At 37.8% G+C, this 13,506-nt stretch overlaps 1 protein-coding gene across 1 annotated transcript; it reads right to left on the bottom strand.

Annotated features, from left to right (window-relative positions):
- Positions 1–1,699: 1,699 nt before the first annotated feature.
- Positions 1,700–12,519, bottom strand: LOC114298739 (translation initiation factor IF-2, chloroplastic-like). Its single transcript, XM_082884082.1, has 12 exons — positions 10,224–12,519; positions 10,031–10,063; positions 9,691–9,804; positions 9,324–9,473; positions 9,113–9,211; positions 8,951–9,013; positions 8,000–8,155; positions 7,791–7,856; positions 3,844–4,080; positions 3,120–3,395; positions 2,608–2,796; positions 1,700–2,267 (listed from the first exon to the last, which is right to left on the bottom strand). Exons 1-12 carry the CDS (start codon positions 11,754–11,756, stop codon positions 2,106–2,108), a joined length of 3,078 nt encoding a protein of 1,025 aa, XP_082740208.1. The 5' UTR covers positions 11,757–12,519; the 3' UTR covers positions 1,700–2,105.
- Between the last annotated feature and the right edge of the window lie 987 nt (positions 12,520–13,506).

Here is a 13,506-nt window from a genome sequence, read left to right as displayed (position 1 = left end):
TTCTCATTCCTCAAGAAAGGTACAATGGCCAAGGAACCAAAAGCGAGGTTTGTGACAGAAGTTGCACCTCCAAAACTAATCTCTGTCACAAAGCGCCCACTGACAAAGATGCTTGACACTATTGATGAGGAAGAGAGGGACTTTTGCACCGATGTAAGCCTTTCGTCCACCTTTGGAAGGTCATTACGTCGGGAGACATATCGTGAAGTCTCTCTTAATGCATGGGCTGGCCTTTGTGGCTGCTCGTAGAGATGCCTTCTCTTCTCTCTTCTTTTCCTAGTCGGCCTTATTTCATTCCTTTGCCAATTCTCACTATTTGGAGATAATAAATCTTTTGACAGTTCTGCTTTTCTTCCTCCCCATCATCTTGCCCAACCCGTGTCATTTCAACCTCCAAAAAATAAAAATGCCTCCCTCTACTCATGAAATAAAGAACTGGGGCGCTTGTAATTGCAATGCTCTAGTTCAGTCTCAGCAACTCACAATTTAGTATGTCAGTTTTTTTAGGTTCTGGTGTCGAGTTGAATCTTCACAGCCTGCATTTTAGGGGCAGTGATGATTGATAGTTTGGAGAGAAATGTGTTTTGTATTCACCTCCCTCTTCACCATCATTTTTGAGCAGGGTGATTGAGCAGTTGTGATTAAGTTTTATTGTTTTAAGCAGAATCACTTGCGTTTTGTAGAATAAGCACTTGCTCTTTAAGCAGTGAAATGAAAAGTATAAAAAGCATCATTCTTGCAACAACAGCATACAGTAGAATTAACTGAACTGTTAAATAGCATTTCAAAGTACTTATTGAGGCCTCGTTTGAAAACAAACTATTGAGATAACTTTTTGAATTTTTACGAAAAAATATGTAAAAAATTAGAGAGAGTGATTTAACAATTTTTTGATTTTTTGACTAAAATAATTACTCCTCAAACGAGGCCTGAGAACGAAAGTTGAACGACTTCTCAAAAGGAGAAACAAATAGAAAGGAAACATTAAGAAAGCAAGGGAAGAGAATCTTAGCAGACTAACCCAGTCACTTAGTCTCGCAAGAGACTGAGGGCCTGTTTAGTTGTGTTTTTGTTTTCTTTGTTTTTATTTTTCATGTTTTCAGACACAAAAACAATAAGAAGTTCTAAAACAACCATTGTTTTCTTGTCGTTCTCATTTTTGTATGAAAACAAATTTTAGACAACTTTTTTAATGTTTCCTAAAAAGAGGATTGTTTTTAGAATTTTTTCCAAAAACAGTTTCAGAAGAAGTTCACCAAATAACTTGTGTTTTCACACCCAAAAAAAAAAAAAATGAAATCAAAAAACGAAATACAACCAAACAATTCACTGACAGCCCACAATCAAACTGGCCAAAGCATGTCGAGATGGGATGATTCACCGGAATAACAAATGTTGGTAGAATGTCAAACACAGTGAAATAAACTGGACAATCTGATGAGTTCCTTTAACTTAGAATGAGGCAATCTATGGCTTCAAAGTTTTTCACAAGTGGATGTTCATGTCCCCAAAACTTCTCTGACACGAGGGGGAAAAAAATAAGGATTTTCCACTGTAAATGCATTCCAGCCCAAAAATATATCACAGTATTTAGAAGCCATGCTAATAAGTTTCTTTTTCATGCCATAGTAGATTTTGCAGATTAGTGGAGAATATCAATGCTTGTAGCAAAATCTGTACATAGTTGACGTATACACAATGAAAAGAATCGAATAGATTAAGAGACGATGCATCTAATTTAGAGCATCACAAATTTTCTTTTTTAACATTTCTTCGTGTATGTTGTTGTAACTGGTACAAGTGTTAACATCATTGAATCTTCAGCATTTAAATGAACGGTCCCTCTGTTATCCTTTACAGAAACTAGCTGAAATCTGATATATTTCACTATATACAGAGCGTAATAACTTACAACAATGAACCAAACCCTCTGTTTGCTAATATCCTCCGTGTCAGGTACCAGGGGTAGGTTGAGCTTGGTGGTTACTCATCGATATCACATCCACTGAGTTAGTTAAAATTCTTGGAATGAATCATACCTCATCTCTGTATGATGCAAAAGACATTGACAAGAGCCCAGTGAAACTCATGCGCTAGTGACACAGTTATAGTTCAATTCCCACTCGCTCAAATGCAGCTGTCATTGTGGCTGATGCCTCTTCAAGTGACCGCTTCTTTTGCACCGTGTTGAAAGCCTCAATAATATCTCCCTCCCCCCAATCACTGAAGTCGTCCATCCCAATTCCACACTCTAGTCCAGCATTTACCTGTCCAGAGGACAAATTACTTCTCGTGAAAAAAGTCATAATCTGTGTGCCATAAGCATAAAAGCTCCAGATATACATTTGAACTTAAAAAAGCTGGGCGCTTGCATTATATGCCAACCCATTTCCATTAACAAACAATAAGTCCAAAAGAAAATGATCAAGAACCAGATACCATGCTTCAAGCAAGTTCAAACATATTGCAACAAGAAAAAGACCTAATATGCGTACTCGTTTGCTGAAGTACTAAAATATTACAGATGCATGAGCATATGGCAAAATCATAAACCAAAAAAAAAAAAGTGGTTATGAGTGAAAGAAGGCAAGAGATAGAGATACATACCTCTTTCACGATCTCTTTAACCCGTTTCAAAGAATTGAGGACACCGGCATATACTGTCTTCCCATTTCTCAGAACCCGAATGCCACAGTCTTTTACTACTTTTCCCTCTGTTACCATGCAGCCAGCAACACGACCACTACCACTGCTAAATATGGCCCGGACTTCTGCTGCACCAATTGTTACTTGTTCCTGTCAAGAAAAATGCAAAAGCTCTCAATTTTGAATCTTGAGTGTTGGTAAAAAAAAAAACAAAACAAAACAAAAAAAACAGATGTCCACTTCTTTTTTTTCTTTTTAATATTCTCTAATATATTAACATATTGCATGAATATCTTAAATGAAATACCCATGATAAAGATGCTACATCAAGTTGCAAAGTAAATTTGGACTCCTAAGTGTACCAGTAACATGATCGGATATATATTCTCTACCACACAGGTAATTTCTCCAACGCATTTCCAGAAAATTTGAGATGAAACAATCAAAGCCAATTAGATGTGAATATGGCTAACCTCGACAGGATCCAGAAGTCCCTCCATCGCATTTCGCACGTCATCAATAAGGTCATAGATAACTCTATAGAGCCGAATCTCTACACCTTTGTTGTCCGCATAGGTCTTAACAGAACCAGGTGTTTTGACATTAAATCCCAAAATAATGGCTTTACTTGCAACCGCAAGATCAACATCGCTGGTGCTTATATCCCCAGTTGCTTGCAAGAGGAACTTCAAAGTGACATTACCTTGTGGGAGCACCTGCAGGGCTTGCCTTACAGCCTCTATAGATCCCTACTCACAAGTAAGAGATTTCAAATTGACGAACAATTAATTAAATTATATTGAAGCACTATGACATGATACAAGAAATGTTTATATATTTCCATCAACAATAAATGGACATTAATAATGTTGCACTGGGTAACTATATTACTTATAAACTGCTAGATTCCTGCCAGGTCTCAACTGATAAAGTTTTCTAAAAAGGTTAGACAAGTAAAATTTCCATAAATTTTGTAGTTAAATTGCACAAATTTGTATATGTCGGTCAGAAAATGTAGTGTATGTTATTTTCCAAAAGTTATGTTTACTATAATCTGTAGATCATTATCATTCTATCCTAGCAAGGAAAAAAATGTGTGTGTGTGTGTGTGTGTGTGTGTGTGTGTGTGTGTGTGTGTGTGAGAGAGAGAGAGAGAGAGAGAGAGAGAGAGAGAGGGAGAGGGGGAAAAAAGCATACCTGAAGATCAACCTTCATAATGATATTCAACTGGTGCAAGTCTAATCCAGACTGTACTCCTGATGAAACTGCAGAAGCTAATGAAGAAAGTGTAACCTTCCCATCACCAGCCTTGGCTGATAAACGTTCATCTCGCAATGACACTGCGCGCGTCTCTGCCTTTTCACGTGCAACATCAAGGGAGCTAACAACCTCGAATTCATCACCAGCAATTGGAACATTATTCAATCCAATGACCTATAAATTACACAACAGATATGTATAAGTAATACTTCAAAGCTCAAACACAAGAATAATATAACATGAAAAACCAAAAAAGAAAATAAAAGATTTCCTCTTTTGACAACTTTGTGGTAATTGAGAAAGCAACTTCAACAAAGAATGAGTTCAAATGGCCACTATGCTGGTTTTTGAAGATACTTTTGGAGCATATGTCTCTGCTGTTACGACTTCTTGTTTATTTAACCAATTACCAATCACAGCCTATGTTACATGGACTCGGGTGCGAGTGTCGGGTGCGGGTGTGTATCCAAGCGTCAGACCTTCATAAATTTAAATCTTAGGATCTTGGGGTATGTATCCAAAATTGTATATGGATACGGGGACACGTCATATGTACATATATATTGCATATTATATAATATTCTCGGATGAGATGATTTAAATTATGTAGAAATATATTAGAAATTAAATATGATTTAGAAACAAATATGAAATTTCTATATCTAATTCATGTGGGAGCCTAAAAATATTGCTTTACTAACAAATGCAAGTTTCTTTTTCTTCATATATTGTCACAAATTAAAGGATCTGAGTGTCTAAATTGGGTACGAGCGTCGGACACATATCCCACACCCTTATCCATGTCATATCCGGTGGACACGGGTATTGTGGGAGAAATAGAAGAGTCCATGTAACACAGATCACAGCATGCCATCTTGTTACAGAACCATCAACATCATATTGATAAAATATCAGAGTAATTTCGTCAAAGTACATGAGTTTGTAGTATGGCTTACAATTCTAATAATACAACTTAATCAAACTAAGTACAGTGCATTTAGACAAGTAATAGAACAATTTAATCAAACTAAATGAACAACACAAAAAAAAAAAGAGTATTATGTTGTATTAACATGCACCTATCTAAATTCTAGAGTACCATTCCCAGCTGATTGGTACACAAGACTTAGTTTGGTTTGGTTTATTTGGTTTATCTTGAGTACTATTCCTGTTGAATATAAATATTTAGAACAGTTAATTTTTTTTTTTTTTTTTTTTAAATGGTCAGAACAGTTCACTATGTTATGGATCTTTTGATATAAAAGGTTTGCTACCTCTGCATTACAAGGACAAGGACCCTAACACACGTTACAAACTGCAAGGAAAGAACTCCACAAGACCTTAAGGACCCTACAAAACTCTTTCCGCTCCTTACTATATGTCAGGGTGGGGATGGGGAGGGATTGTAAAGGAACATCAAAGGCCATGTTTAGATAGCAAGAAAATAGAAGGGAAAAAAAACTGATCCAGTTCTCTTTTATTCAACTGTTTGGGGCACCTAAAATAGGCGATATTTACAAGGGTAGAATGTGATTATCACACTAAAGCAAGAAACTCATTCAGCACACACATCCCGCTTCAGGTTAGGTTGGGGATTATGAGATAAACATAAATGCATCCAACCATCAGTGACATCAGGCCGTAGCTTATAACTTTTTATGAGATGATACATAAATGCACACTAAAGCAGGAAACTCATTCGACACACACAACCCGCTTCAGGTTGGGATGGGGATTATTAGATGAACATAAATGCATCCAACCATCAGGGCATAGCTTATAACTTTTTATTAGATGATACATAAATGCATCCAATCATCTGGTAGACTATGCAAAACTCAGCCTTTCTAACACCAAATATATGATAGAAGTTTTCAGCTAGATCAAATTGCAATAAAATTCATAACCATGTATGCTCAGTTACCCAATCTTCTTACCTATGTATTACTTTAGATTATAGCATGTCAAGATTATCCCTCAAGACACTCCAGTCGTAGTTGTGATGTGTAATAGCCTAACAGGAATAAAAGGGGAAAATTGCACAAATGTGGTTCCGAAAGGGTTCAAAGCCATTATTGTCTTGTAGATGCAAAATTGTGAAACATAATTCACACAGCCAACCATATACAGCTGGAACTAGGAATGGCAACGGGGCGGGGCGGGGCCGGGGATCACCCTCCCCGTCCCCGATCCCCGATGGCGAAAATGTCCCCGGCCCCGGCCCCGATCCCCGACGGGGAGCCTATGACTGTCCCCATCCCCGGCCCCAACGGGGATCGGGTTTCCCCGACCCCGAAACTCCCCCGATCGAAATCTGTTTCAACATTCACAGATCAATAGTGCAAATCATATATCAATAGTGCAAAGAACGATCCGATCAAAAAAAAAAAAAATAGTGCAAAGAAGTATACATTCACAGATCACTCATCTATATACCATGACATCATATACCAATAATCTTCATTTCACTCATCTAGCACATGTATAAAAAATAAAAAATTTGAAACATTCACACAGAGAGAGAGAGAGAGAGAGAGAGAGAGAGAGAGAGAGAGAGAGAGAGAGAGAGAGAGAGAGAGAGAGAGAGAGAGAGAGAGAGGGGTCAAGAACAAGCACACGAGTGTCAACAATGGCAGCCGAACATCTCTTCCTCATCAGCCTCAACAGAGCCGCCGTGGCCAGACTCTTAGCGCTGTGCTTGCGGCAGAGTTTGGAGAGGAGGGGGGGTCTCGATCAGCAGTAGAACTGAGGAAGAGGAGGCGGGAGATCGGCGGGTAGAGAAGGAAGATCGGCCGGGAGAGAGAGAGGAGGGCTATCGACGAGAGATCGGCAGGGAGAGGAGGAGATCGGCGCGAGGAGAGAGAAAAAGAGAGACTGGGGGAAACGGGGTATAATAGTAATATTACATCGGGGAAACGGGGCCGGGGACGGGGACGGGGCCGGGGATGGGGCTGAAACACTAATCCCCGTCCCCGGCCCGAAATTGATCAGGGATTAATTTTTGAATACCGTCCCCTCCCCGTCGGTGATATTTTTCGGGGAAAAACTGCTCAACTCGGGGTTGGGGGATCGGGTCCCCGTCGGGCCGGGTTTAAATTGCCATCCCTAGCTGGAACTAGATTAGTAGTTGTTTGGGATATACTATATAAGTGCACTTTTTGACTTTTTGGTTAAAAAAAGTAGGAAAAAAAAAAAAGATGGATGTTTGGGATAACTGTTTGACTTTTTACGAAAAGATGTATAATAAAATATTGTAGTAAAATCAAAATGACCATTTTACCTTTTTGAATTTTTTACTTTTAATTTTTTGACTTTTTGGGTAGTTGAATTCAAAGGGCAAAATAATAATTTTGCCCTAGTGGCTGCCCCCGCAAGCTATCATTGAATAGTATAGACTTTTTAACTTTTTGACTTTTTTAGTTTATCTCAAACAAGGCCTACTGATTCCATTCTAAGATGGCAAATTCAAATTTTCATGTTCAAAAAAACAGTATAATACTTACTAGAACCTTTTCAAATCATGTAGCCTCATACAGAGAAAGCAGAGTAGCTTACATATTAATTAAGCAGCAATTATTATGACTCTCAAGTAGGGAAAATTAAGAAAACTCATCACCAAAATCAGGTGGTCAAGTTATACAACCCTCCCTTAATAGTATAGCCGTTTTACAATTGCAAGAGCCACTTTTGGAAATCAAGCTAGGAACTTAGATTCTTAATACTTATCCTACAAGGAATGCCACAAACATTGCCATGTTCAACCAAGCTATTGCTCTGTAATTAGATATAACATGAAAAGGTAACATGAAAAGGTAATACTTATACTAAATAAATTAACTACACAAATAGCAACAAACTAGCAAAAAGTTAAAAGAACTACGAACCTGTACAGGTATAGATGGTCCAGCTTCATCAACACGATTTCCCTGATCATCAAATATAGCCCGAACCTGAAAATGGAAATGAAAGGTCAAGTTTTTCAAAGATGGGTACCAAAATAAAACCAACTCTAGTGCACCATTTTTTTTTAGTACATTAAACAATGACTTCTAGCTTAAAAAAAGTTTCCTAAAGCTAGTTCTTATTTGCAAACCTTTCCAAAGGCTTCACCACAAACAACTACATCTCCTCTTTTAAGGGTGCCATTCTGCACAATGAATGTAGCTACTGGTCCTTTAGATTTATGAAGACCTGCCTCAATTACTGTGCCCTTTGCACTTCTATAAGGATTAGCCTTCAAATCTTGCAACTTCAATTACAAACAGCACAGAAAGTTAGATACATGGAAAGCAGACGCTAAGAAGCAAGAAAAACAAACTGATTATCATTAAAATTCCAAGAATTAATACACAATTTTTTCATGAATCAACCTAAGAAATTGTTGATAAAACATCTTTGATACTGAAACAAATCAAGAAAGAATTGACAAGACAGAAAATCAAAATATTGCTCACACTATTTTGCAACAGCAAGCCACTTATTATAACATTTGTCATGAATAACAGGTAATTACAAGAATATTATTTATTACTTTATTAGTAATACGAATTCCCAGAAATTTTGTGACTTATCCTCCTTAGCAAAAGCATATGTATCATACAGATAACCACAAACCAAAGTTCTTCACTAATATAAGATAAGATCAAATTTGGGAGCATTTTTTTCTTTGGTAGGTCAACTTCTGGAGCATCTTACATAAGTTGTTCATTAAAGAGAATTTACCAGAAAGGAAAATAATTTAAATAGTATTGTATTTGCAGGAATTTCCACGAATGGCAAAAAGAGGAATTATGCTTGCATTTTCAAATGTCTACAGACTCATCATTAAACCATTTATATTACTTATTATCTCCATTAAGTGGAGTCCTTACCATGGAGAAACTGTACGTGGGTATGGACATGGGCTTTCATATGAATCATAAACTATAGTACAAATAACAATACACACACAATTACTAATTTAGGAAAGGAAAAAAGAACAAGTAGATTCATGCACAGCTAGAACAGCTAGAAAGTAGGCACATTTTAATAGAATGTAACTTACCTCTGCAACCAGCATAACAGTTTCCAGCAACTCATCCACGTTCTCCCCTTTAAGAGCACTGATCTGTTAAAGGACAGCAGCAAAACAATAAACACCACCGAAAAAAGTATAAAACGTTACTTAAAGATGGAAAATACATTTCCCATGCTGTAGTATAGACACCTGAACCACTGGGACGTCACCACCCCAATTTTCTGGCATTAAACCGATTGAAGCAAGCTCTTGCATCACACGCTCTGGATTAGCTCCATCCTTATCTATCTGCAATGGTGAAGACATAAAACTGACAGTCCGCTACTTTTGAAGCCAACATTGTGACACTGAACATTAAGTGATGTGTAAGCACAGCCAGGTGGCAGTACACCTAGGATACCTTATTTACGGCAATCACAATAGGTACACCAGCTGCTTTGGCATGAGCTATGGCCTCATTTGTTTGAGGACAGATACCATCATCCGCAGCCACTACAATGATAGCGATGTCTGTCACCCTCGCTCCACGAGCTCTCATTGCCCCAAATGCCTACAGGAGTGGATAATAACAGATATTATCTATTGGAAGGACAAAGTGAGCAAACTGTTGTTCACAGATGAGGGAAAAAACCCAAAGGTAATCAGATCCTCAAAAAGGGATTAAGAAACCCAAAGATCATCCAATATAAAGGAGACACATGGAAAGAGCTACACATTTCTGGCAAAGAAACCCAAAGTTAGAACGACAAAATGTCCAAAGAGTTTACCTGATGTCCAGGAGTATCAAGAAAAACACATTGTTGTGACTTTCCATCAATAGGTACCGACACCCTATACGCCCCAATTCCTTGTGTGATCCCACCAGCTTCAGAAGCAGTTACCTGTACTATCTAGCAGTCAGGCTCATATCTTGTATGGTAATTTCCAGATGAACAGTGTGTGCCTTGATACCAATCTAACTCAGAATTATGTAATGCAGGTACCAGAAAGTCAGAAACCTTAAATCAAACATTTTAAAGTAACAGTCTTAAAACCTTAAATCAACTATGGGCATCAGTTGCCAGTAAATTGAAATAAAGCACAAGACAATTAAGCTTCCGGATATACCTTGCTCTTCCGAATATAATCCAGTAGAGTTGTCTGCCAAGTTGACAACACCAACAAAAAATTAGTTAAATCTTGCTATCAGAAACTTAAATAAGTAGTCTTTTATGTACGTAAGCGGGGCATGAATAAGAAAAAGAAGAAAAATGTACTAGGAGAAAAAAAAAAAAAAAAAAAAGACATTTTTTTTTCTTACCTTCCCATGGTCCACATGACCCATTATAGTAAGGACAGGAGGTCTGTCTTCCAGACTGTCGAGGTCATCTTCATCAAGAATTTCCTTCTTTCTTGCCATTTCCTCCACTCTAGTGGGGGCAACATCTATGATTTCCACCTCATACTCTTTACATATCATCTTCACCATGTCTTTGTCAATAGTCTGCACCCCATCAGGTTTAATCCCCTTCGAGTATAGAAAACCAAGAATTTCACCTTCACTGATTGCCAAATTGTAGGCTAACTCCTCGGTCGTCATACCATCTTCACCAACCTCCAAAAGTTCTACTTTAACAGGAGCAGCTTCTTTAGCTGCCATGAGTCTAGCTGCCTTCCGACTCGCCTTACTCCATTTCCTTCCCTTTCTTGCTGTAGCAGCACCCCGAATTGCAACATCAAGTTCGGAGGTCTCCTCATCATGAATCTCGGCATCGTTAACCATACGCCTTCGTGATCCACCCGATGGACCACTTTTCTTTCGAAACTCCTCCCTAAACTTTACGGGAGCAGGGCCCTTCGCAGGTTTTGGAGGTGCTAATACTGCTGCAGCAATCAAAGGATCAACCACCGGCTTCTTTGATGCAAACTTGTCAACCAATATTGGTTTATGTTCTTTAACTTTTACAGCTGAGTCAGCTCCAACCGTAGTTAAGGGCTTTGGAGCCGCCCCCACATCCTTCAAGATAGCAGGTTTCTTTACCACAGGTGGTGGTGGTGGTGGTGGTGGAGCTGCAGAAGGTTTTGCTTGTAATTTCGGCTGAACCCTTGGAGGTGGTTGAGGGGGTCTTAGAGGAGCAACAGGCTGAGGCTCAACCTTATTCACTCCCTCTAACTTTGGTTCCTGTTTCTGAGCCTTCTCTATTTTAGGAGGCTCCTTGACAATTTTTTGTACACTAGCCACTGGGTTCCCCTTCCGCCACACACTCTTTGAAGTCTTATTAGGCTTACGACCAGCTGACGAATCAATTGGTTTTCCATTTCTTTGGTCAGTAGTTGTATTTGTCGGTGTTTTATTAATTGATACACCGGCTCTTTTACTAGTTTCTAATTTCTCTGCCTTCTCCAATACCTCTCCCAGTGACTCGATCACCTTATTTCTTTCTTCTTCATCATCCTTTAACTTTTCATTGTCAGAATCACCACTAAGTTTCGAGTCGTCCCAAGTCACTGAGTTTCCGGAGTTAACCTTCAAAGGAGATTCAGCCTTGGGCTCAGGCTTCAACACCGGCTTTGGGGCCGCCTTGAGAACAAGATCACCATCATTTTCTTTACTTCCTCTAAATGTCGAATCAGGGGACACTGAAGTCCCTTGCTCAGCTATGTAATCAGTTGTTACCGAATATCTACAAACCCCCACATACCTCCATCTCTTCCCACCCCAAATTTTGCGAAAACAACTAACATTTTTAGAAAGAGAAAGTCTTTGACCTAGTGAAAGGGATTCAAAATGCCCGGATGAACTTGCACTCGCACTCCCACTTCCCAAACTCACCAGGGAAGCCAGAGAAGCCATATGGTTACAACTATATGTCCTCCACCATCAGAATTAACCCACAACAAATAGAGTATTGAAGACCCAAACCTTAATGTAGCAACGTATATATACTTGCAATGTATTACTAGTCTCAAACTCTCTTTTTGTAGCTACTTTTTCTCTAACAATTTGTATATGAAAATCTTAAATAGAGGTCCAACAAACAAACACTTGGAAGATGCAACAAAACAAGAATTGGTTTGAAACCCACAAATGACAATTTTCTCAAGGATGGAAAAACAGTAGTACAAATTTGTGGGTTTTGGATAAAAACCCAAATTTTAGCACAGAATAATAACCTATAAAAATGGATATAGAAAAGCGAGAGAGACCCAGATTGTCCAGATAGAAAACCTTACCTCTGGGAATTTGGGAATTCGGTTCTTCTCATCAGTCAGTGGATTATATACACAAAATTATATGGGATATCCAACTGTGTTCTAGTTGATGTTAGTTCTGTGTTTATAGAGAGAGAGAGAGAGAGAGAGAGAGAGAGGCACCGTGTGGCTGTGGAGAGTGTTTGTGGGAGGATGGGCCGGGAAGGTGGTGACATATTTGGATTTTGGAAACACTCTCTCTCCTCTCTCGCGTTGGAGGCTTGTGTGGCTGTTTCTCTGCCTGTCAAATTACGTGCGATAAGGCTTTTGGCTAAGGTTTTTTTATTTTTTCTTGATTTTCTTCTTGATTTTCTTGATATATCTTCCTATTTCGTTCATTCTTGTAATCATCTCTCCTGACTCTTGTCCACAAATGTGGCACTGTTACTTCTCAAATATTTTCTTGAAAAAAATATTAAAATAAGTGATGATGAATTGAAAATTTTAATTTTATTTTGATGGATTTTTTAAAAAAAATTTGACATGAGAAATTTCAAATCAATATAAATTTTATAGTATTAATAATTAAAATTAAAATATTTTTTATGAACGTGTAATAATTTTATAAAAATATCACTTAGGCCTCGTTTGGGAACAGACTAATTTAGTAATTTTTTGGCTATTTGGCTAAAAAGGTAGGTAAAAAAAACTTGTATGTTTGGGATGACTTTTTGGCTAATTACGAAAAGATGTGCAAAAAGTAGAGAGAAAAGAGAATCTTTGACTTTTTGGTATGAGTTGTTGACTTTTTGGCTAATTTAGTAACTTTTTGGTTAATGGGCTAAAAAAGTAAGTCCCCAAACGGGGCCTAAGTGATAGTTTTTCCTACATTAAGGTCTCATTTGAGAACATATTATTTTATTAATTTTTTGACTTTTTACAAAAAAAAATATACAAAAAAGAAGAGAGAATGATATAACAATTTATAGTGATTTTTTGACTTTTTAATTAAAGTATATAATTGACAAACGAGACTTAAATGAAAAAACATGGAATATAAGTTTCGTTTGATAAAAATATCCCTCTTTCTTTCTCTTTTTTTCTTTTTTTCTTTACAAATTCTTCACCATTAGTTATCCCTATTGATCATCAAGGCAAACACACCTACCACCCACCGTTCCTATCAACTTACACTAGGGTTGCAAATAAGCCGAATCGAGCCGAGCTTTGCTAAGCTCAAGCTTGGCTCGTTTACTTGTCGAGCTCGTTTATTGAGCTCGAGCTCGACTCGATAAGGAACTGGGTTCAACCTCGGCTCAGCTCACCTCAGCTCGTTAATATTAACGAAACTCGAATTTGGCTTGATAATTTTTTTAATATTATTTAATATATAAATAATATATTTATTATAT

Source organism: Camellia sinensis, chromosome 8, assembly GCF_055761805.1.
Source record: "Camellia sinensis isolate YWXY chromosome 8, ASM5576180v1, whole genome shotgun sequence".
Taxonomy (NCBI): domain Eukaryota; kingdom Viridiplantae; phylum Streptophyta; class Magnoliopsida; order Ericales; family Theaceae; genus Camellia; species Camellia sinensis.
The sequence above is the reverse complement of the archived record's forward strand: the minus strand, read 5'-3'. Positions and strand labels throughout refer to the sequence as shown.